At 37.4% G+C, this 23,765-nt stretch overlaps 1 protein-coding gene across 4 annotated transcripts; it reads left to right on the forward strand.

The window, feature by feature from the left end:
- Positions 1–989: 989 nt before the first annotated feature.
- LOC130597135 (echinoderm microtubule-associated protein-like 1) lies at positions 990–20,450 on the forward strand. 4 transcript variants are annotated; one of them, XM_057405404.1, is made up of 10 exons: positions 990–1,489; positions 5,066–5,296; positions 6,099–6,228; positions 10,372–10,521; positions 11,990–12,059; positions 13,997–14,107; positions 16,438–16,533; positions 17,061–17,195; positions 18,631–18,730; positions 20,089–20,450. In XM_057405404.1, the coding sequence occupies exons 1-10, from the start codon at positions 1,405–1,407 to the stop codon at positions 20,283–20,285; spliced, it is 1,305 nt and encodes a 434-aa protein (XP_057261387.1). In that variant the 5' UTR covers positions 990–1,404; the 3' UTR covers positions 20,286–20,450. The 4 variants fall into 4 exon arrangements, with proteins under 4 accessions (XP_057261387.1, XP_057261389.1, XP_057261390.1 ...); XM_057405406.1 differs by lacking the exon at positions 5,066–5,296 and adding an exon at positions 2,922–2,948 and having other exon boundaries at positions 20,089–20,449; XM_057405405.1 differs by lacking the exon at positions 990–1,489 and adding an exon at positions 2,615–2,948.
- The last annotated feature ends 3,315 nt before the right edge of the window (positions 20,451–23,765 follow it).

Genomic DNA, 23,765 nt, shown 5'->3' on the forward strand with positions numbered 1-23,765 from the left:
GAAAGAAAATGACTGCCATGTCCTCAAGAAGATTGCTTCTTTCTGGCCAAGGTAGCACTATCCAGAGGGCTCCTCAGCTTTTTTTTTCTCTTCTTTCTCCACACACTTCATGTTTTTTCCCCTGAAGTTGTGCCAATTTTTTTCTCAAGACAAAAAGGCAGTCTGATCTCAGATTGTCTTTCAGGCAGTAGTGTAGTGAGAAATAGAAGATGTTTTAATCGTGATGGCTATGTGCTTTTTGGATTTTACCAAGTTCTGTCATTCACCAAGAAACAATTGAGTATTTTCTGGTTTATGTAAACTTTTTGGAAAAGCAGGATTCAAGCTTTGTTTTGCTTCTTAAATCCAGAAAGAAACAAAGACATAAAGTAAGTGAACACCCATATGTGCAGTGATACAGCACTCCTATCACTCTTCATATGCAGAGAGATATTGTAGTTAAGAACATATTCCTTGCTTTATATTACAGTTGTAGAGTGCTTTGGAGTAACAAATCTCACTTACTGGAAACTGTCCGGGTTTCATCTGGGATAGCATTAATTTTCTTCCTAAAAGCTGGTGCAGTGCTATGTTTTGGCTTTAGTCTGAGAACAATGCTGGTAACACATCAATGTTTTAGTTGTTGCTAAGTAATGCTTACCCTGATCGAGGACTTTCCAGTCTATCCTGCTCTGCCAGTGAGGAGGGGCATAGGGAGCTGGGAGGGAGCAGATACAGGACACCTGACCTAAACTAGCCAAAGGGGTATTCCGTACTAGAGCACGTCATGCCCACTACATAAACTGGGGGAGTTACCCGGAAAAGGCTGATTGCTGCTTGGGTTGGGCTGTGTATCGATCAGAGAGTGGTGAGCAATTGTGCTTCACTTGTTTAGGTTTTTTTCTTTCTTTCCTCTTTTAGTTATATATCTCTCCCCCTGTTATCTCCCTTATCATTACTAATGTTATATTGTACTTTTAGTTATTAAACTGTTCTTGTCTCAGTCCGTGTGTTTACATTCTTCTGATTCTCCTCCCTGTCCCGCCTGGGAAGGGGGGAAGGCAGGGGGTGAGTAAGCAGCTACGTTTGCTGGCTGGGTTTAAACCACAACAGAAACCAAAAGTAATGCAGCTACTCATGACCAGTTTCTGTGTTCTCTTATAACTGGAATAACTTTGCAGAGGAGGAGGATTTGGTAGTTAGTGAAGGGAAATCTATAGTTTCAAGAATACAAGGAGAATTGAATGTGAAAATTTTAACATCTGCCGTCAAGGAGCCACAATGTTTACTGGTTTTAACTGTGTCTGCCTGGAGATTTACATTGTAAATAATTGAATTGAAAAAGTATTTTTATTTATATGTGCACACAAATATATTTTATATCTTTTGTGCTGCATTTTTAATTTTATATTGTTGCCTTTATATATGCCGACTATATGTGCATGCTTTTTAAAACAGACATTTCTTCACTGTTTTCACAGCAAACCCAAGGAACCAATGTTCAGTGCAGGTAGGAACTTTTTAAAAATTTTAAGCAGATAACAATTGTGATAATATAATGGTATTGGGGTTTTATTTTGTTTTCTGTGGATACCTAAAAACTGGCATTGGGAATCTAAACATGATACTTACAGGCTGATGGTGACATATTTTTTAAAAAGTTGATTATTTTGTACTAGGTTTTATTAGCCTGATAGAAATTTTATTTTATAGTTGTTAAGTAGAAGAAGGCCATGTCTTCTTACCTCTAATATGTCTCCCCTTTCAAAGCAATATTGAGGTTCTTTTAGTTACAGCATGTTACAGCATGCCAAGTTCCACTTATGATACAGTCATGTTAATTTAGTCATAAAAGGGAGCCCTGAAATACTGTTAAAGAATGCCACATCTGTCCCAGTGCCTTATAACAAAATTTGTCAAATTACAAAAAAAAAAAAAGTTTTTTGTTACTACAGTTTTGGAAATCTAATTTGAAAATCACTCCATTTTTGCCCACTTACATATAATCCCTGCAAACAAATACTGAAAATTAAACAGTAGGTGTAAGTGAAAGCAGTTTGTCCCTGTCATTAGACAGTTACATAGTTTTGAACAATCGCGATAAAGATATGAAGCTGAATAGTGTATATGTAACAGTTACTTTTGTTCTGAAAAACCAAGGACAACTAAAATAAAAGCTTTCTTTTAACAGAATAAGGAAGGAAAAAAACCCTGATGATTTATCAGATATTTTTATAATCATATATTTTTTCATTCATTAAGCTGAAAAAGTAGAAAATCTTCTGTTTAGTGCACTGTTTGATCATCATCCAACAAAGCTCTTAAGCCAAACTTCAGGGTTTAGTGTAATTGATTTTGAACTCAATAATGTATAAAACTAAGTACATACTTGAGTCTCTTGTGAGAATAGAATCACGGTTCATGTCCCTTTCATGAAAACTGTTGGTTTAGAAAAAGAAAACCAATTTGCACAGAATGTACTTTTCATGTGTACCACTTCTCCTTCCCTTGTACCATGTAAGCAAGATATTGCAAAAGGTGTTCTGGCACTTTCTCTGTAGATAAATATCATTAATTAAAGAGATGTGACACTATTAATACCCTCACCTGGATGAAATTAATACCAAAATTAATGTTGTGGGGTTCTTTCCTAAGAAAGTTATACTTGGCATTTTACTTACTTTAAGCATATAGTTGCATAATGGAGCCTAAGCTAGTATTTTAATGATAGAAGAAAAAACAGAGCCTCTAGATGGAGGAAAATGGTTTTGACTGTAATTAACCACTTTATGGCATGGAGTATGGCTCAGGGTTATGTCAAGCAGTAGGTTAGCTTTCAGCAGAATATAACTGGACACCCTGTAGAGCAGGTATTTAGTGAGTTTATTGTATTCAAACACATCTTTATCTAGCCCTTCTGTCTCTGTCTCTGTAATCACAAGGGAAGCGCCGTGTGACACACTGCAAAGGTAGGCTTCAATTCCAAAACCTCATAGCTCTCGAAGCAAAATGGTGCTGGTGGGATAAAAGCTCACTGTATAAACATCTATTTTCTAACTTGTGCACATTTTGCAGTGTTAAAACTTTTCTAGTTCTTCTCAATGAAACAAAAATATTATGCAATGTATAATACAGTCTGCTGAATTATAGCCCTCAGGTGCACTTCAGTAATAATAATGGGTTATAATTAAATTCCTGTGGACTTACTCCAAAGAATTTGAATTAGGAAAAAAAATGTTGAGAGAGCTATATGGCAACACATGGATGTTCACTGTGTTTGAAATGGCATTCTGCACTTCTGCTGAAATTCATATAGAATTGCCCCATTGTTGGCTGTTCTGCTGTTAGCCTAACATGATTATAGAAGCCTTGGTTTTTCCTGTGCTTTTTCTTACTGAGTAGACTGTAGTTTTTTCTGAACGTTAATAAACATAACTAGGCCTCCAACTAATTTTCTAGTGCTTTTTGCTTAGTGTGATAAAGTAGAGGTACATTTGGTAAACATACTGTATTGTTTTCTAAAGCTTTAATTTTAGTGTAAATGTGCATATTTGATGCATGTTTATGTCTGTGATAGAATCACAGATTTATTTTGCTTTTTAGAGATAGCTAGATGCTAACAGGTTTTCCACTAATCAGCATCTTTCAGCTTTGCAACAAATCTAAGATTTCACAAGGCAAAGAATGTTTGTTCTCAAGGCAAAGTCTCTTAAAGAGTCTCTGCCTGTGTGTATTCTTTGTACAGTTTTATGCCTGCAAGCAGTAGTGGTCTCCTTTCCAGATCCTACTGGCATTCATGGGCTTTCTTATTTCTGTTCGGTAACTGTTAAGCTTTTCAGTTATTTTCCACAACAATTTCAAATTTACAAAGTTGCAGATGTAAAAGATACATTTGTCTAAAAGTTTCATTATTGGTCTGTCTTTGTAGTTTAATGATTGTCTGTCCTTACATCTATATCTTCACATTTAGAACTTTGCTGTCTTAAACTTGGCTAAGAAAAGTACAATGAAAAGTATGTTTATTGATTATGTAGATAATATATTTGGATTAGTGCCAGAAAGTACAGATGGAATTAATATTACCAAAAATTTGAAATAATGTATGTATTTCTATACCCAACCTAGTTAGTCTAAGTTCTTCTTTATACTTATGGGAGAGAGAGAGGCATTCTGAAGGTATTTATATACTTGTGTAATTTACTGTGCTTGCTTTTGGACGTCTGCTTTAAAATGTGATTAATTTGTCCAAAAGTACCCATTTCTCCCTATTTAATACAGAATTTTGAGTGACTAGGTCAAATACTTTCACTGTAGATGGCTAAATGCAGGTTTTGAGTCTCATGAAAGTTTCAGGTGAGAAAAGCAGTTCAATGGATTAAGCTTTTGTTCATTCCTAGACTGATAAGCACAGTCAGTGGCTGTCAGTGCTGAAAATCTATTGACTTCCAGTGCACCAGTATCAGTAGTATTGGCATGTGTTTCAAGCTCACTAAAAAGATGTTGCATGCGCATATAAATAGTGTTGTAATGCTCTGCTATTTAATGCTTTACCCTCTCTATTTTATTTTCCAATACAGATCTATTAGAGTAGATTTTTAAAAACAGTTCCGTATTCTAGCATTTTAACAGGCATCTTAAGCTCCAACCATCTGTCACTATTATTTCATCATCATCGCTGCTTCTTTTTATCCTTCGGTTTTCTGTTGTTTTCCTTATATGTATGAATTCTGTAAATGAAACTAGAGAGCCCTAGCTGTAACCTTACTGTGACAGATCAGGTAGATCTCTTTCCCAAATGAATTGGTCTCAAGGCAAAATACACATATATTTAGGTATTAGAGCATAGCTATAACGTTTATTTGTTCAACCAATAATTTGTATTAATTTAGTGAGGATTTGTAGAGTGTGCCTATTTCCAATTAAAACAAAGTCTTAGTTTTCAAATTTAAAAAAGATATAGTTGTAATGATACTTAACAATTCATAGCATAATTTTAGCAGTCCTAAATTGTATATTTTTTTTCATTTACGTGATTTTGTTACTTTTGCCCTTCCATTTCCTCTGTGCCCACGATTATTCTGTCTAGTAACTCTACAGATGTCACTGACTCCAAAACTGCTTGAGTCGCATGAGAACAAGGCTGAACCCCTTGATCTGCCGATGGAGCAGCAAGAGCCAGCACGTTCTGAATCTGGACAAACTTCACCAGAAGTTCACAGGACACCCACTTTGGCCTTGCCAGTTCCCAAAAGTCCTAGTCAGACCTTCATGGCATTTCCCAGATCTCCTAGTTTTATAAGCCCCATGAAGTCCCCAAGTCAGTACTTCCAGATCTGTTATTAATCTTGCTTCTCTACCCCAAAAATATTTCTTACCAGTTCAACACATTACTTCTAGTATTTTCTTCTAGAACTGTTCACTTCTGTCAGCCAATTCAGTTTTTGTAGCTTCTCTCCTGTATGTCATTTTCCTTTCTTTTAATGTGCTGTCGATGTTGTCATTTCTTTTTTCAGTGTTTAGTAGTACTTAAAGCATGTGTCTTTTCTGCATGTACATCAGCATGATTCCTTTTTCTGTTTGTGTTCCTTATCCTCGAATGTATCTCTAACACTGTATTGAGTGTAAAGCATATCTTTACACTGAGATGCAAAGAATGCAACTGCGTGTTGGAAAATACTTTAGATGCTGATGCTCAACTGTAAATACTGATTAAAAAATAAAATTAATTTAAGTGGCATTTCTGCGTTAATTGTAATCTTTGATGTTTTCCCTTTATTCTTAGTTTTTAAAAAATGTAATATTGAAACATTATTTTTCACCAGAAAAGTTTTGATTTTAGTCCTTTCAGTTTTGTAGTCCTTCATGATATTGTTTAGTCCTAATTCTGCTGTTCAAAATATTTAGAGGAAAATGGACTTTGAATGTTCAAAAAAAAAAAAAATCTGCTTAGTTATTATGATTAGGAAAAAAGAAGTGTTGCTTGATTTCTAAATTCGAGATTGCATGTTGTTCTGTAATTGTAACACACCAGACTGTTAAGTGGGAAGGGATGGAGGAGCATGGGAGTTCTCCACTGATGTTTTTTTTGTGTAACATTAAACATTTCTGACCTTTTGTAGAGGAAGGATACGTAAAAATGTTTCTTCGTGGACGTCCTGTTACCATGTACATGCCCAAAGAGCAAGTGGAATCTTACAATTTGGAAGCAAAAGTAGAGCTACCAGCCAAGAGGCTTAAGCTGGAATGGGTGTATCCTTTCTGTGCTAGACTACTGGAAATCAGTAATTTCTTAATGGTTTGTTTTAAATAGTTATTCAAGCTGAAATGTGGCAAAATTAAGCTCATGGGTTTATTTCATTACTGAAGCAACATTCCAACGTAAATAGGTGTTAATTTCTTGAGGCTGGAGTTCTGTACCTTTGTGAAGTAAAGAGTGGCAGCTTAAAGATTTTACTTAAATGTTTCCTGAAGGTTAAGTCTGAAGCATGCCAATTAGCTAAAGATTAAGCTAGGCATATTGCAAGAATGTAGTGAGCTATGATTATTAATTAAAGTATGCATAAAACGAGCTCAGTTTTTTTGCTGATTCTCGGCAGTAATCTGTTGGCTTAAACTGTGTTTTATAAAATGTGCACCATTATCTTTTAGAGAAAGCTATAATCAACTACAGTACTTAAATAAGCCCTGAATTGAGGACTGTTTTGCAACCGATAGGTGCTTAGCAATAAAATTCATAAGCTACCGTATATAAAATAATGTTTGAATTTAGATTTTAAACTTTATTTAAGCACCATAAACAATGAACAACCAGAATTTTCCACTGACTTCTATGAGTGGACATAATTACAGACTTTTTAGGAAATCTGTGTTTCATTACATACAGAAATCTTCACATTTCACTTTTAAATGTAAAAAGAAAATACATACTTTATTGAAAAAAGAAATATTTCAGCTTTGTATAATCTTAGTAATAGATTGTGTTCACAACACAATAAGATCTTAGTCTATTTATAATATCCACTATCTTTAGAGAAATGAAGTCTTCATAAGGTTTTCTATTTTAAGAAAAAGAATTTTTTTTTTTTTTTTTTTTGGTCCTAAACAGTGCAAATAGGAAGTTGCTTTGTCTTCATAAAAAAGAAGACAAGCTGCATGTAGTCTTTTTTGGAGTTGTATAAATAGAACTGCATGTGGTTTCAGAATGCACACAGAGTCTCCAAAAGTCCCATTGTATTCACAGGAGATTAATGACAGATTTAGTAACCGTTCTTGTCATTTCTGTTGCAGCTGAGCCTGTAGGTTCTACCCCACTCTGCTGGAACTGAGTAGATAATGCATACAGAAATAACTCAAGATTAGTTAAAACCCCCCAAAATCCATAAAATTAATAAAACAGCTGAGATTAGAATGATAAATACTGCATAAAGCAGTCTTTTTATAATTGTAAGGGGCACCTTGCTTAGGGGGCCTAAGGATGATACAGGAGAAAATGTCATGGTGCTTGCTGAAACAGCAAAAAAACCAACCATGAAACAAAACAGATTATTTGCAGTGTGTAGGTGGAAGATGAAGTTAGTATTTCAGACTATTATAAGAAGTGATAATTAGAGTAGGTCATAACTTCAGTCTCATTTGTTTCTCACTTACTTAAGCTTACTTAAGTAACTGAATATTTGCCAGATGGAGTATTATTATTAGTTTGAATATTCATATGTCCTTTCCGGTGTGTATCTGTATACCCAGCAGAATCCTGTATGTAAGGGTTGTCTGTGAATCAAGAAGGTATGAATTAATAAAATGATATAACTAACCCTAAATGGTTACTGAGGAGGATGCATATTTTTCCAAAAATGCCTTGCAAACTTTTTCAGATTTTAATTTATTTGCAGTTAAACCCAATCATGATATCCATACTTAAAAGTTGTGCCCAATGTAAATGTGTATGAAAAGTATATGGAAGTTATAAATATATGAAGGACGTTTAAAAAAGCCCCAACAAAGAAAGCCAGCCCAAAACAAAAACCTGGAACAACCAACAACAAAATAAACCAATTACCACAAAAAAAAAAAAAAAAAGAGGGAGAGAAAAAATAATGCCTGATTTACTGACTGTAGTGATGGGAAGAAAAGCTGGGGAGAGAAGCATAAAATAATTTAAGGAGGAAGATGAAGACTGCAGAAAACCTACCAATACTGCAGGCATTTGTTCCAGTTAAATTGGGGAAGCTGAGCTGTTTGATTGGATGGTAACCAAAGTGGAGTAGGAGACAAATCTTTATAGCAGACAAATCAGCCTGTCTGTGGGATTACAGCCAGAAATGCTTTATAATGTAAAAATGAGGACAGAAAAACAGGATATTGGAGGTGAGATGGACAAATGGAAAGGGCAAAGCAGACTGTAATGGGAAACAGGAGGATGAAAATCTAATGTGTAAAGATTTCAGGGCATACCTGAACCGTAAAAGGGTTTTATGGTCATCTTAGCAGGTATCTGGGTAAGCTAAAAAAGGTTAAGGGCACATCAGATATAATCAGACATGAAGAAACAAATGCTGAGTGATGAAGCGTGAGGGCTGGAGCAGAGGTAGTAAAATCTGAGTGAGAAATCAGCACTGGGAACATCAGGGTGGGAACAGTGATCTGCCCAGATCCATTTGAGACCAGCTCACTTGGCAAGCAGGAGGTTTGAAACAAAAGCTGCAGGCCAAATGAAAATAAAAGGTCAAGATAACGTTTCCTGAAGTGCCAACATACCAAATCCAACTTGAAGCCACTGAATCAGAGTGTGGGAAAGAGTGAGGGGAAGGAGAGATCAACCCCAGGAGTTTGCATCTGAGAAAAAAGGCTGATAGAAACCGAGTGTTTGACAACAGCAATCATGTGAAGGGTTGAGTGCAACATTATTCCCCTCAGGAAGAATTGTAAAGAAAGGGGATTTTCCCTAAAGAATGTAATCTTTCCCATTTAATAGCTATTTTTATGCACTGAGATTTGTTCCTTATGAATGTCTGTATAATGTTTTTACTTCACTTTTAAAAAAAGTTCAATTTCTTACGCTAGCTTCAACTGCTTGTTCATTATAAACTCGATTATATATTGTTGAATTATGGGTGGTTTATGTTGGCTTCAGTTGGTAATGGTATCTGGCCTTACAGAGAAAAATAAATTTAAACAAATATTGTCCAGCAATCTAGAGTAGTTAACTCTAACCATTACAGATAGGTTCAAAATTGATAGTGAATGCTTTGTAATTTGAAGATATTGCTGTTTCCATGTCTTCAAATTTTAGTACCACGAACTTGAAGGAACTTTGGCTGAAGTATTTCAATTTGTGAGTCCCTAAGCTGTATTTTTGAATGCACATCTTGATGGTTGGTATGCAGCACTACTTCTGCATTTACTGGGAAAGAAACAGTAAGCTGTTACTTCTAAATTTAAATAAGATGGCTATTGACTTTGCTTCTTGAATAACGTTAACATGAGAATTTTAGCTTGACTGAGTTATTATTGACCACAGAGAATAGTGCACAAGTATCTTCTTAATATCATATAATTGGGGTTTCAGTACTTCTCCATATATTTATCACAGCCAGTTTCTCCATACTGACTGAATTAGAATGCAGTCCTGTTTTGACAGAATTCTGCTAATGCTGTTTCTCTCAGTTCCCATAAAAAAGGAAAGCCAAAATAGTTTTAAGTCCCTAATGACTCTTCAGAAGAATAAAACTACATAATTTGGCTGAATTAACATTCAGTCTAAATGAGATTGTATGTGGATTAATTCCAGTTATTTCATTGGATTAACTTTAGATTAGTGTTGATATGACTAACATCCGAATCTGGGCCACTGCCTTTGAAATACTATGAAAATAAATTGGAAGGGGTGATGTAACCCTTTTACGGTTTTGTATCCATCTGGCTGGTAATGCCAGGAATAATGAAATCAATCAACCTGCACAAAGGATAATGCAATCAATCCTAATGTAATGCAGGGAGATGTACTGAAAGACTTATTAGCATTTCTGTCAAGTCTAAATTTTTGTTTTAATTAGTCAAGCAGTGTAAATAGTAAATACACTTGGGACAAAATTAATATTGCCTTAGTCTGGCATTTAGCAAATTCCAGAGGATAGTGAAGGAATAGTATGTCTACAAATTACTGTCTTGTTTACCATGTATTTTCTGTAAGAGAAGTATAGGTTTTCAGTAACTCACTAGGTCTCTATTCTAGTAAGGAAGAGAGTTGTGAAAGCTGGCAAGTGTTAAAGCTGTGCTCAGGCCAAGAGGTGCAGACTTCAGGAAATAGAGGGGCAGAGAATCTGTTTTGGTTTTCATTATTTTTAACATTCTTCATTGGTAGATAATGTTGTTGCAGCTTGACCAACATGCTAGCTATGGATATAGGGGTCGGGATTGCCGCAGTAATCTCTATCTTCTTCCAACGGGCGAAACTGTATACTTCATTGCATCTGTAGTTGTGTTATACAATGTTGAAGAGCAACTGCAGAGACATTACACTGGTCATAATGATGATGTGAAGTGGTAAGTCACCTAATAATCTTTCTTTCTTCTTAACAGTATTCAGGGTAGATCTACTCATTTTCATTACTGTGTTTTTAGGATGATTTAACATTAACTTCTTCAGATTTTTCTCCTTCCCTTTTTTTAAGTGGGATTGAATTAAGTCCTCTTCACCTGGGTCTGGGTTCCAGATACAGGTCCTTTAGGCTCAATCTAAACAATTAAACAGTTTTAATCTCATCTTCAGTCTTTGTTGTAGTCTTCAGCCATGTCTACGTCATGGCAGATACCCTGTAAACTAGTCCTGAGGAGCCTGGTTTGTCTGCTGCCATGCAGGCATGCCAGCTTCAGCTTCAAAGTGATTTAGCTGTGTTGAAGCTTAAAAGATGCTAGATACCAGGAAATACCAGTATCATTAAATTGAAATCTAAATAAACATATGGTTTATCTTGGCAGTATCAGTGCTCAAAAAGAGCATCCAGATTATATGATGGGACCTAATGTATGAAGTTAGTTTGACATCCTTCTTCAGATTAAGCATTATGAAACACCTGTTGTCCCTCAAAGCCAGATATAGACCTGATAATCTTGTGAGCATGTTTCATAAAATTGAATTATTTGTATAATCTAGTTGTTTTATAAGGAGATTTTAAACTTGGACCTGTTCCATCTCATTTCTTCCTTTCAAATTTTCTGACTCCTTAGATTATTTCAAAGCTTTCAGGTTTATTAGAAAGAGGATACCTTTCTGCATTATAAAGCTGAATTTATTATTGCCACAGTTCATTTTGCAGGGTACTTGGCCTCTAGAACTGTATGCAAAGCAGGTGTAGTGAAAAAATAATTGTGAGAATTTAGGGCAAAAATAGACTGTACTCCAGGCTTTAATACAAATTTTAGATTGCTTTTTTCTTAGAGACATAAGTTAACATTGATCACAGTTTTAAAATATCAGTTTAATTTTAGAATCAAAATTCCTAATTTCTGTATCCTGTTCTTGCTTACTGAAAGACTTTTTTTACTGGAAAAGTATTAAGGGAAGGTGATATCTCCCTATAAAATCATTGAGCATATTTGGTCAATACTGTCTGAAGAGCACTGTTTGAGTGAATACATCAGTTTGGTCTGGAAGATTGTCACTAGACAGCATTGACTGTACTGACCAGATCTCTGGAACCTCTGATTACAGATGACTGAAATTAGATAACTAGCTCAAGCTGTAAACTCCTGGTAAAATAAACTGCTGTCATTTAAATCTTAGTGAGATGAATCCCAACATGAGTGAGACTGGGGCTTGTTTGATACATGTTTTTGGGTTTTAGGGCTGAAATTACTGTCTTGTTTATAAGGAAAGAAGAGTTTTCTGAATGAAAGAGCATGAAAATTATTTTGTGAGTTCTGGATTTATATTTTAAAAATGTTTTTTATGTGACTAAAATAGGGCTATTTATTATAAGCTTATATAAGTTTGACCTCTCTCCTTTTTTAGCCTGGCTGTCCATCCTGATAGGATCACTATCGCAACAGGTCAAGTTGCAGGGACATCCAAGGATGGAAAAGTGAGTGATTCCTTTGCTGATGTATAGTTCCTTCTATTTCATAAGAATATGTTACTGAGAAGATACATGCTATATTCTCTTCATGTTGTAGTTAAATTGGTCTTAAGTTTTAGAACTGAAAGTAAGGAAAAATTAATTTGAAAGTGCCTATTGCATGCTATCAGTTACCTAGTTCCATTATCAAGATTGGTCAGTGGTTATTACTGGTTCCGTTGCTTTCACAGACTGAAGGTAAATTTGGAGATGGTCTCCAAAAGAGACATAAAACGGTGAGGCTACAAAAGAGATTTGAGAGGTCAGATGGATATTAGGAAAAGGAAGGGGAGGGGCAGAGGTTAAACTGTATACAACTTCATTTCTTACAACAGCTACCAACAACAGCTTCATTTCTTACAACAGCTACCAAAACTAGAACACAAATAAAGATGGCTTTGAGTTATTTGCTGGAAAAAAAAAAAGAAATTCTTGCCATCATCTAGGCAAGAATATTTTTCTCTCAGTTATTACCTGTATTATTGTATACCTTAGCTGTAGGCTAGGAATTTATTTGCAAAGAGTAAGATGAAAATTGCTCTGAAGAGCTAAAACAAGTGAGAAAGAATTGGGTACAAGCAGAGGCAGGAAACATATGAGGAAAGCAGAGTCTGCAGCTGATGTCACAGCCAAGCTATTGTGATTTTTTTTTTTTTGTAGATGTCAAAGAAGAATTTTAGGATTAAAAACTACTTTAAATGAGGAAAACAAAATCCCAGTTATGCAATATAAGGTTTATGCAAAGATAACTTAGCTGACTAACATAAACTATTTAATTTTATTGTGTGTTGGAGAAGTTGCTGGTATGTATTTTTTTAACTTCAGAAATATAATTACCATTTTATGTGTGAAATAAAATCTATAGGTTTGATGTTTACACTTGAAGGGAATGTGATATATAGAAAAGTTTATATAAAAGCCATTTATGTAACTAAGGTATTGGAGTGGCTTTGAGTTCCAGTTTTCATGTATTTATTTATGTTAAGAGCAATTTCATTACTTATGAGCAAGAAAGACTGATAGCTGATGTGTTCTGTTTTGTTTTTTCCTGATATTGTAATAAACCAAATTCCTTTTATTTAAAGGGGTAGGGAAAAAAGGGGAAATAAAACACGGCCCTTGTTTTTCTTGCAAAGGTTGATGGCACTGTGTTAAACTCCTATTTTTATAAGAAAACTTTTATCAGCAAGTCCTTCCTGGGGTTCCCTCTAGTGGACTTGAGGAGCATTTCTGTCTCCATGAGGTTGAGCCGGTGTGGGACTCTGTGCTGTACAAGGTCAAGGATAGAGGGGAGGAAGGGGCAACCATGTAGCTTTCACAGGGAGCTGGATCTTGGGCCGTTGTGTATAACTTGAATTTTATGTACAAACAGCAGTCTAGTTCTGATTACAGTTGTAAGAAGAGTCTGAAGATACAGTTCTTTTTCACAGCCATTTGTATGACATGGAAATTAATTACATTTTAGAAACTCTTAAGCTTCTTTTTGCATTTCCTCTTTGATGTTGACCAGAGTTATCTTGGTTGCTACAATTTAAACTGATGATCTTGGACCTGCAAGTAAGTCTCATGGTGCAAGTTCATCAACAATTTTCACTTAATGAAGAATGTCTCTGTTCCTATTAACTTTAGTGAACTAACTGATGTCACTGAGAGCTGACATGTTGTATACGCTGGGTATACAACCAGTCCAAGATACTGGTCCTAGGCACAGTAATCAGTGAGTCAGTTATAGTGTATCTGTGCTGACATGGGTGAATCTAAAGGATTTATGATCATTTTTGTATCTTAAATTGTGATTTTTTTTTTTTTGATTAATTACTATTTTTAAAAATCATTTTTTTTTTTTTTTTTTTTTTTTTTTTTCCTCCATTGTTTCAGCTGCTTTTTTTCTGTCTGTTTTATAGCAATTGCCTCCACACGTGCGTGTCTGGGATTCCGTAACTCTGAATACACTGCATGTCATTGGAATGGGGTTTTTTGACCGAGCTGTCACTTGCATTGCTTTCTCTAAATCTGTAAGTAAAGTGAATGAATAGTCATATTAAGAATCGTTGCTGAAAAGGTCCTTGAAGTCTTTCAAATTTAGCTTGCTTGATCAACACAAACTCCAAGATATCTTTTCTCTTAATTTCCTCTTTAGAGGAAGAAAGCTTGCAACCCAGTTGTTTCCAACAGTTTATGATGCTATTAAAGTTAGCAGTATCTCAGCAGTCTCAGAGATATGCATTGTGCTTTTCATAATATGCAATTAATTTCGTCAGGACACGGAGTTGCAAAAAGATTTGTGTTCTTGAAATTTCAGTATCCTTACTGCATACTCTATCTGCAGCCTTTAACCCCCTCACTGTGCCTAAAAATGACTAATAAAAGACCTTTAGAATGGCCTGTACCACTGATTTTGGATTTAAAAAATGGGAGCTCCCATAAGAGAAGGAAAAGCTTTTGCTTGAAAGCAATAAAGGCATATGGATAAAGGATTGTAAAGAATTAGATTCCTGGTTTTAGCCTCTTGGCACCATCCTTTGAACTCTGCTCTATCAGGGAGGTAAGAAAAGATGACATAGGCAAAATTGACGTCCCGTCTGAAAAGATGAGCCTGTAACCTTACATGTGCAAGTGTAGAAGCGATCCACGTAGAATGGAATCCATAAGCAATGTATGTGATGGTGCCCAATTGTCTTAACAGCATTTTTAGAAAGGAGGCGGCTAAGTGGTGTATTCCCTAGGCAAAATGTACTTCAGTAAGAGTTTCCACAATTACTTGCAATCTATTGATGACAATATTATACAGAAAGTAGAAAAGACATGAGTGAATTGGGGGAGTAGGTGAAGAATGCAAAGGTTAAAGCCAACACAGTTCAAGATGACCTTTGAAGGATAAATAAAAAGTAGTAACAAGGAAATACTCTGTAAATATCTCCCTGGAGGAAGAAATAGGTACTTAATGGAGGATTCCTCCTGGTAGATGCCAGAAGAAAGTGTTTAATATGTTTTCTTTATGCTGTGATTTCACAGTTAGAGCTCGGCCAGTCTTGAGCATCACTTCCTATCCTGTAGCAGTACTGTTTATCTCATTTTAGACAGCCCTCTCTTCAGGCTACTAAGTCCTGTCTCCGTCCCATCTCTTGAGTTGCCTTGGCACAGTTATTTTTGTAACTGTGTCTGAAATACGTGTCAGTGGCCTGATTGGTCAGGAAAACAACCAACCAACCTGATATAGAAACAAAATTAAGCAGAGTTTGCTTGGGTCTTCTTTTCTCCCAGTATTGATCTGTTCCTCAAACAGGCTCACTCTATGATAGCCCAGACTTTTGTGGTGCCTTAGCTCAAGAGGCAGCAGCAAGCAGCTGTGCTGTAGGTAGCAGAGGAAGAACTGTTTGCTGCCAAAGGACTGCCTGTGTAACCACAGCCTCAGTCTGTTTCAGCAAGCTCATCTGCAGTCAAAGCTAATGCAGCTGATGCCAGGAGGCTATGGAAATCATATTTGAGTGGGTTGGAAAGCAATTAGGCATTACTTGATGGTTTATTCCACTGTAAACATGCGGCTAGGAGTAAACACCAAGAGTAATTGGGAAAAACGGACCAAAAAGTACCTTCCAGATACCTACTGTTTGGAAGAAAGATCTGATGTTTGTACAGCAGTTCCCATCACTAGTGAGACTGATGTCAGTCATTCTCCCTTAGTTCAGGTAGAAATCACAGTTGGAGTTCTTCGTCTGGATTTTGGATTCACAGATATGAAAAATGGGTACTAACCGGAAAATGTCTAGGGAATATGGTGCATGAAGAAAAATTAAAGTAATTAGGGCATTAAGATAGGAAAAGATTGATAATAGACAAAACTATAAAAAAAAGATTCTATCAGGAATAAGTTGTTTTCTGATTTTTTTACTATGACCGATTATTCCTATATGAAGAGTAATGTTTTTCCCTGAGTACATTCCAGATCTGAGAAGAAGTAATTGGATTATTATTACAAAGAAAGAAGCTCAATATAATTATCAGAAAAAGCTTTCTTAATAGAATAGAAAATGATGTGTCATTTGCCTTTGTAATTTCTATCGCTGGATGTCTCAAAAAGAGATAACCTACGTCATTCCTGACAAAGACTGCAGTTTGCACGAGTTCCTCTTCTAGATCTCTTTTTAGCCCTATTTTTCAATGACCTTATAAATTATTATATTTCATGGAGATCTGTGGGATAACTTACAAGTATAATAATTAAAGTGTAAATAGATATAAATATTTTCACCTACACCAAAGTATTTAATTATTTTGAAGGTGTATTTCTATGTTTCTCATGTTGGTTGGGCTATGCATTAATATTTTCCATGTTCTTCCTCAGAATGGAGGAAGTAGCCTATGCTCTGTGGATGACTCAAATGACCATGTGCTTTCTGTGTGGGACTGGCAGAAAGAAGAAAAGCTGGCAGATGTCAAGGTGTTGCAATAAGATATTTAATACTACTTGCTTGTATGTAGATCTGGATTTCTTGTCTGAAATGTCTATCTTTAACTTCTTGTGCCTTTTAAAAATTTTCATCTTATAAAAGGTAAAGAACATGAAGGAAGGGAGTATTTTCTATCTGTTGAGATTATCCCAATAGTTTGGGGTTTTGTTTTGAATTTTGCTATTGTTGTCATTTTAGAATTGATTAGAAAAGTCAAGGCAGCAATGATAAGAGCATGCACACAAATTAAATGTCTTAAACTAATTTTTAAATGTGTTAAACTAAACTTTTCATTACCTGACATGGTTTTGAACGATAACTTGTGATTCGAATTTATAAAATCCTAAAATACTCTGACTTCAAAGTATTCTACCAAATTCTGCTGTGTTAATGAATAGTTCAGAATTTGTATTATACTGAGAGTTAATCGGTTTATATAACTAGAGAACCATTTTATAGTGTTTGTTTTTCTTTGAGTTTTAAATTTTGATACAATGTTTTTCTTTTTCCTTCCAAGTGCTCTAATGAGGCTGTATTTGCTGCAGATTTTCACCCTACTGATACAAACATAATAGTTACTTGTGGAAAGTCACACCTTTATTTTTGGACACTAGAAGGGAATTCCCTTATTAAAAAGCAAGGATTATTTGAGGTAAAGTATTTCTTTAATTGTATGTTAATAGTAAGTGCTAATAACAACTGATCATTATTAAACCTGAAACTTTGCAGAAGCTCAGGTTGTATTCATGGTATGGCACAGAGAACGTTTCCACGGGTAAGACTTCCACAATAAAGTTTTGAAATATAATTAACGTTTTGTTCCCTGCATCCTTTTTCCTATATTCTTTATGCCAGGTTGCCCCTGTCTGTCCTGTCCTGTTCTCCCCTACACAAAATAAAGTTACCTCAGGTTTTCTTTTTTTTTCTTATTTTTTTAAATTTTGTCAGAAGAAACACTTGCAAAACCACATAGATTATGTGAATATGAATATTCTGTATGAATATTCTTAGCTTTTCCTCTGTTCTGCTCAGATACATACATGTATGTAATTCAAATACAGGTTGAGCTGCCCACCATTTGGTAAATGTAACTAATTTCAAGGTCTTAATTTGTTTTTGTTCTTAAATGTATATAAGCTCTATGGCAGTTTCATGCACAAGTGAGGATGTATGCAGTGACTGCAGATAACTCCAATAGGGCTTAGTTAATTGCTTGTGGAGTTGTGGCTCACAAGAATAGTCAAAGCAACTGTATTGCATTATCAATTAATATACTCTGTGTGAAATCAGGAGGAAATGCTGAGATAACATATTTAAATTTTGTTACATTTTATTTTAATTTTCATTCCTTTTTAACTCCTAAGCTACTTGGACAGATTTCTGCCTCTGTTATGGCTCTGTTATTCTCAATGGTTGTTGCTAATGGAAAAGTGTGGTGGCCCTAGTTGAGAACAGTTCTTAGTTTGAGGGAGAGAGAGGGTATACACACTGGTAGCCAACGAACATTGTAAGTAATGTCCTTAGAAGCTACTATCTAATGAATTTTCGTTCTCGCTCTACATTGCACTGTTTTGTTGCCATCAGTATCTTAAATGCAGGGTGTTGAAGCAATGTTTCCTTTACTGAGCTTTAAGATTCTTTCAGAAGATGATTTCTTAATTCTTCAGCCAAACTCTCTAATAATATTCTTCTCCTAGAAACTTTGGAGTTAAAAATTACAGTAATAAAGCTTGTTTGCATCTTTGACCATTTCTATATACTTAAAGCCTTTAGGGTTATGCACAATTTGAGGGATTTGGTTTATCTCAGAGCATTCTTGATCTGATGTTAAAAGTTGGCAAGGCTGTATCACTCGCTCTATCTGGAACTCGTAATTAAAGGGTGCAGGATTGGGCCATCAACCTCAGCTGATGCATTTATGCCCTCTCAAGGACAAGTGTTTAGACTGTAGAAACGTGTTTAACTCCTGTGTAGATATGTAAGTAATAATAGAGCTTTATAAGACTAAGCTAAATTACTCAAGTGTATACTGTTAAAATAAATGGGTCATGTGTTGCTGTGAGTGTATATTTTTCATAACCATGCAGAAACAAGAGAAGCCAAAGTTTGTCCTATGTGTGACCTTTTCTGAAAATGGTGATACTATTACAGGAGACTCAAGCGGAAACATTTTGGTTTGGGGGAAAGGTAAGGCAAGATTTAAGCTATTAGTGAAATTGTAATACAATGCTGTGAATTTTTTTACATGAGTGCAGCCTCATTTTCAGAAGAATAAATTTTACTTATCTAGAGTTCTTTCCCAAGACCAATCTGGCAGATTATGTCTGGATTCTCCTCTATAAGCACCTAAAGAACTGACAAAACACCTACCTGACTGCTGGAGCACAAAGTTGTATAGAACGTGCTCCCTATGTTCAAACGTTTAATCACAGAGCCATGCTAGCATGTATACCTTTTACTGATTTAAGAAATGCAGGAAGAGTTCTTTCCCTTAAGCAGTGTGATATCAAGAAGCACTGTTAATATAACTGAAGATCTCCAGTCTCCTATACTGTCACTCTAGAATTTACAAACATTATGCCTATTGACATACACTTTAAAAAAGACATCAAATAGCTGTATTTGTTTTCCTAGAAAGTCAAGCTAAAGTATATGCAGATCTAATTGAATTCCTCAGCTTTATTTCAAAAGAACAGACGGATAGGGTGAACTTCCTAAAAAGCATTTTCTAGTAAGATGACTTTTTTTAGGCAGCAGAAGGCAATGCCTGCTGGAAGGCAAACAGCAGCAACATCCTAATCATGGATAGAAAGAAGTGGGATTTATAAAGGAAAAATTAGTTGTTTCTTCCTAACTTGCATCAGCCCCTTGCTTGTGCTAAACATAGTTAGCCAAGCTTTGATGCAAGGTGCATATTTCAGTAATAAAATCATTAGTAACCATTTCTTTATACCTCATAATAGTAATGCTTCATTAGAGGTGTTTAATCTAATTTAGTTGGTTTTGAAAGTGTTTTGAGTCTAAGAACATACTTGACCAAGCCATGTATGTCAATAAAGAAATACAGGCTCTTTAAGAGAGTGGTTCAGCACTTTCTGCCAGGTATACAAAGACCTCGAGCTTAGTTGGGTTTTGGTGCAAACTTGGCGTTGGAAGGCTGTGGAATATCGTGGGAAGATAACAAGTGACTGGGTTATGGTTTCTTTGTTGATGAGATGCATAGTGCTACTGCAGTAGCAGATGTCAAATGGTTTAGCTTAAACACCCACAAAAAAAGTTTAACCTGTTTTACTTTGTGTTTGAACTTCACTGAGTGTGTATGCTTTTAATTTTTGAGGCTGGGGAAGTGCGCTCTTAAGATGTACTACTTTAGTCTCTTCTGTAGGTCTGCATGTTTTGGTGCAAAACTCCATGCCCACCATTATTATTTTTTAAATACAGTCCTTCTCAGGTAGTAAAGAAACAAGGTGGGGTGAGGGAGGAAGGAAAAAATGAGCTATTAAGCTGAGTATTTCAGTAGCAATGCCTTTTCTCCTTCTACCCAGGTACCAACAGAATAAGCCATGCAGTTCAAGGGGCACATGAGGGTGGAATATTTGCGCTGTGTATGTTGCGAGATGGCACATTAGTATCAGGAGGTGGAAAAGACCGAAAGCTGATATCTTGGAATGGAAATTACCAAAAACTTCATAAAACTGAGGTAATATCATCTATATTGAAGCTATTCTGCTACTCAAAATGAAATTTTAGTTGTCTTCTGAAGAGAGCTTTTTAAATAATTTTTTTTTCTTATGGATATGTGTTCTGTGGGAAAGCAAATCAATGGTAAAGTGCAATATCATTTGAGTCATCAGGTGATTCCTGTGATAGCCTATTCATTAACATAGTATTTCCTTTTTAAGATCTATAGGAATTGGAAAACAAATCTTGTATTCATACTTTTTCATATTATTTCTTTCTTTCTGTGTAATTAATAAGGTGAGGTAATTTTTCACTTCAGGCTATTACAATAGCAAAATGATTTTGTAATTTCATAGAATCATAGAATAGTTAGGGTTGGAAAGGACCCGAAGATCATCTAGTTCCAGCCCTCCTACCATGGGCAGGGACACCTCACACTAAACCATGTCACCCAAGACTCTGTCCAACCTGGCCCTGAACAACACCAGGGATGGAGCATTCACAACTTCCCTGGGCACCCCATTCCAGTGCCTCACCACCCTTACAGGGGTGAGTGATGATACTGTTGTGAGTGTCTGTTACAGACCACCAGATCAGGGTGAGGAAGTTGATGAGGCCTTCTACAGGCAGCTGAGAGCGGCCTCACAGTCACAGGCTGTGGTCGTCGTGGGGGATTTTAACTTCCCTGATGTTTGCTGGAAGGACCACTCGGCAACCCAGCCACAGTCCAGGAGGTTCCTCCAGTGTATGGATGATAACTTCCTCCTGCAAATGGTGGATGAGCCAACCAGGAGAGGAGCGCTGCTGGATCTCATCCTCACTAACAAGGAGGGTCTGGTCGAAGCAGTAAGGGTTGAGGACTGCCTTGGTTGCAGTGACCACGAGATGGTGGAATTCAGGATCTTGTGTGGTAGGACCCGTAGAATAGCAAGTAGAATTGCAACCCTGGACTTCAGCAGGGCAAACTTTGGCCTTCTCAAGCAATTGCTAGGGGAAATCCCATGGGCAAGGCTGCTTGAAGGTAAAGGGGCCCAAGATAGTTGGTTGACATTCAAAGATTGCTTTTTCCGAGCTCAAGATCGGAGCATCCCGACACGTAGGAAGTCAAGGAAGAGGGCCAGGAGACCTGCGTGGCTAAATAGGGTATTGCTGGGTATGCTCAAGTGGAAGAGGAGAGTTTACAGGTCCTGGAAGGAGGGGCTGGCCACTTGGGAGGAATATAAGGCTGCTGCTAGAGGATGTAGGAAGGCAGCTAGGATGACTAAGGCCTCCTTAGAATTAAACCTGGCGAGAAGGGTCAAGGACAGCAAAAAGAGCTTTTTCAAATACATGGCAGATAAAACTAACACCAGAGGCAGTGTAGGCCCACTGATGAATGGGATGGGTGCCCTGGTGACAGAAGATACAGAGATGGCAGTTACTGAATGCCTTCTTTGTCTCTGTCTACTCTGCTGCAGGCAGTCCTGAAGAGCCCTGTACCCCTGAGACCTTAGATGAAGTCAGGTCAACGGAGCGGTTTGCCTTAGTCGATGAGGAATGGGTTAGAGACCAGTTGAGCAATCTGGACATCCATAAATCCATGGGTCCAGATGGGATGCACCTGCGGGTGCTGAGGGAACTGGCGGAAGTCATTGCTAGACCACTCTCCATCATCTTTGCCAAGTCTTGGGAAACGGGAGAGGTGCCTGAGGACTGGAGGAAGGCAAATGTCACTCCAGTCTTCAAAAAGGGCAAGAAGGAGGACCCGGGTAACTATAGACCGGTCAGCCTCGCCTCCATCCCTGGGAAAGTGATGGAACACCTTATCCTTGGTGCCATCTTAAGGCATATCAAGGATAAGAGAGTTATGAGGGGCAGTCAACATGGCTTCACCAAGAGGAATCATGCTTGACCAATCTCTTAGCCTTTTTTGAGGAAATAACACGGTGGATGGATGACGGCAGAGCGGTGGATGTGGTCTACCTTGACTTCAGCAAAGCATTTGACACAGTCTCCCACAGCATCCTCACAGCTAAATTGAGGAAGTGTGGACTGGATGATCAGGTAGTGAGGTGGACTGTGAACTGGCTGAAGGAGAGAAGCCAGAGAGTTGTAGTCTATGGGGCGGAGTCTAGTTGGAGGCCTGTAACTAGTGGAGTGCCTCAAGGGTCAGTACTGGGACCGGTATTATTTAATATATTCATCAATGATTTAGATGAGGGAATTGAGTGTACTATCAGCAAGTTTGCTGATGACACTAAGCTGGGAGGAGTGGCTGACACGCCAGAAGGCTGTGCTGCCATCCAGAGAGACCTGGACAGGCTGGAGAGTTGGGCAGGGAATAATTTGATGAAATATAACAAGGGAAATATAGAGTCCTGCATCTGGGCAGGAACAACCCCAGGTTCCAGTATAGGTTGGGAAACCTATAGACCTGTTAGAGTGCAGTGTAGGGGAGAGGGACCTGGGGATCCTAGTGGATGACAGGATGACCATGAGCCAACACTGTGCCCTTGTGGCTAAGAAGGCCAATGGCATCCTGGGGTGATTTAGAAGGGGGGTGGTTAGTAGGTCGAGAGAGGTCCTCCTTCCCCTCTACTCTGCCCTAGTGAGACCGCATCTGGAATATTGTGTTCAATTCTGGGCCCCTCAGTTCAAGAAGGACAGGGACCTGCTGGAGAGAGTCCAGCGCAGGGCAACTAAGATGATTAAGGGAGTGGAACATCTCCCTTATGAGGAAAGACTGAGGGAGCTGGGTCTCTATAGTTTAGAGGAGAGGAGACTGAGGGGTGAGCTTATTAGTGTCTATAAATATATAAAGGGGGAGTGTCACGAGGATGGAGCCAGGCTCTACTCAGTGGCAAACAATGAAAGGACCAGGGGTAATGGGTACAAACTGGAACACAAGAGGTTCCACTTAAACTTGAGAAGAAACTTCTTCTCAGTGAGGGTGACGGAAGACTGGAACAGGCTGCCCAGGGAGGTTGTGGAGTCTCCTTCTCTGGAGACATTCAAAACCCGCCTGGACACATTCCTGTGTAACCTTATCTAGGTGTTCCTGCTCCGGCAGGGAGATTGGACTAGATGATCTTTTGAGGTCCCTTCCAGTCTCTAGCATACTGTGATACTGTGATTCCTTATATCCAATCTAAACTTCCCCTGTTTAAGTTTTAACCCGTTACCCCTTGTCCTATCACTACAGTCCCTAGTGAAGAGTCCTTCTCCAGCATCCTTGTAGGCCCCCTTCAGATACTGGGAGGCTGCTATGAGGTCTCCACGCAGCCTTCTCTTCTCCAGGCTGAACAGCCCCAACTTTTTCAGCCTGTCTTCATACGGGAGGTGCTCCAGTCCCCTGATCATCCTCGTGGCCCTCCTCTGCACTTATTCCAACAGTTCCATGTCCTTTTTATGTTGAGGACACCAGAACTGCACACAATACTCCAGGTGAGATCTCATGAGAACAGAGTAGAGGGGCAAGATCACCTCCTTCAACCTGCTGGTCACATTCATGTTCATTTTCTCATCAACCAACACCCCCCAAGTCCTTCTCTGCAGCACTGCT

The sequence above is a fragment of the Pezoporus wallicus genome, unplaced genomic scaffold, assembly GCF_028554395.1.
Source record: "Pezoporus wallicus isolate ANWC-B61680 ecotype Strahan unplaced genomic scaffold, APGP_CSIRO_Pwel_v1 contig_8799, whole genome shotgun sequence".
Taxonomy (NCBI): Eukaryota; Metazoa; Chordata; class Aves; order Psittaciformes; family Psittacidae; genus Pezoporus; species Pezoporus wallicus.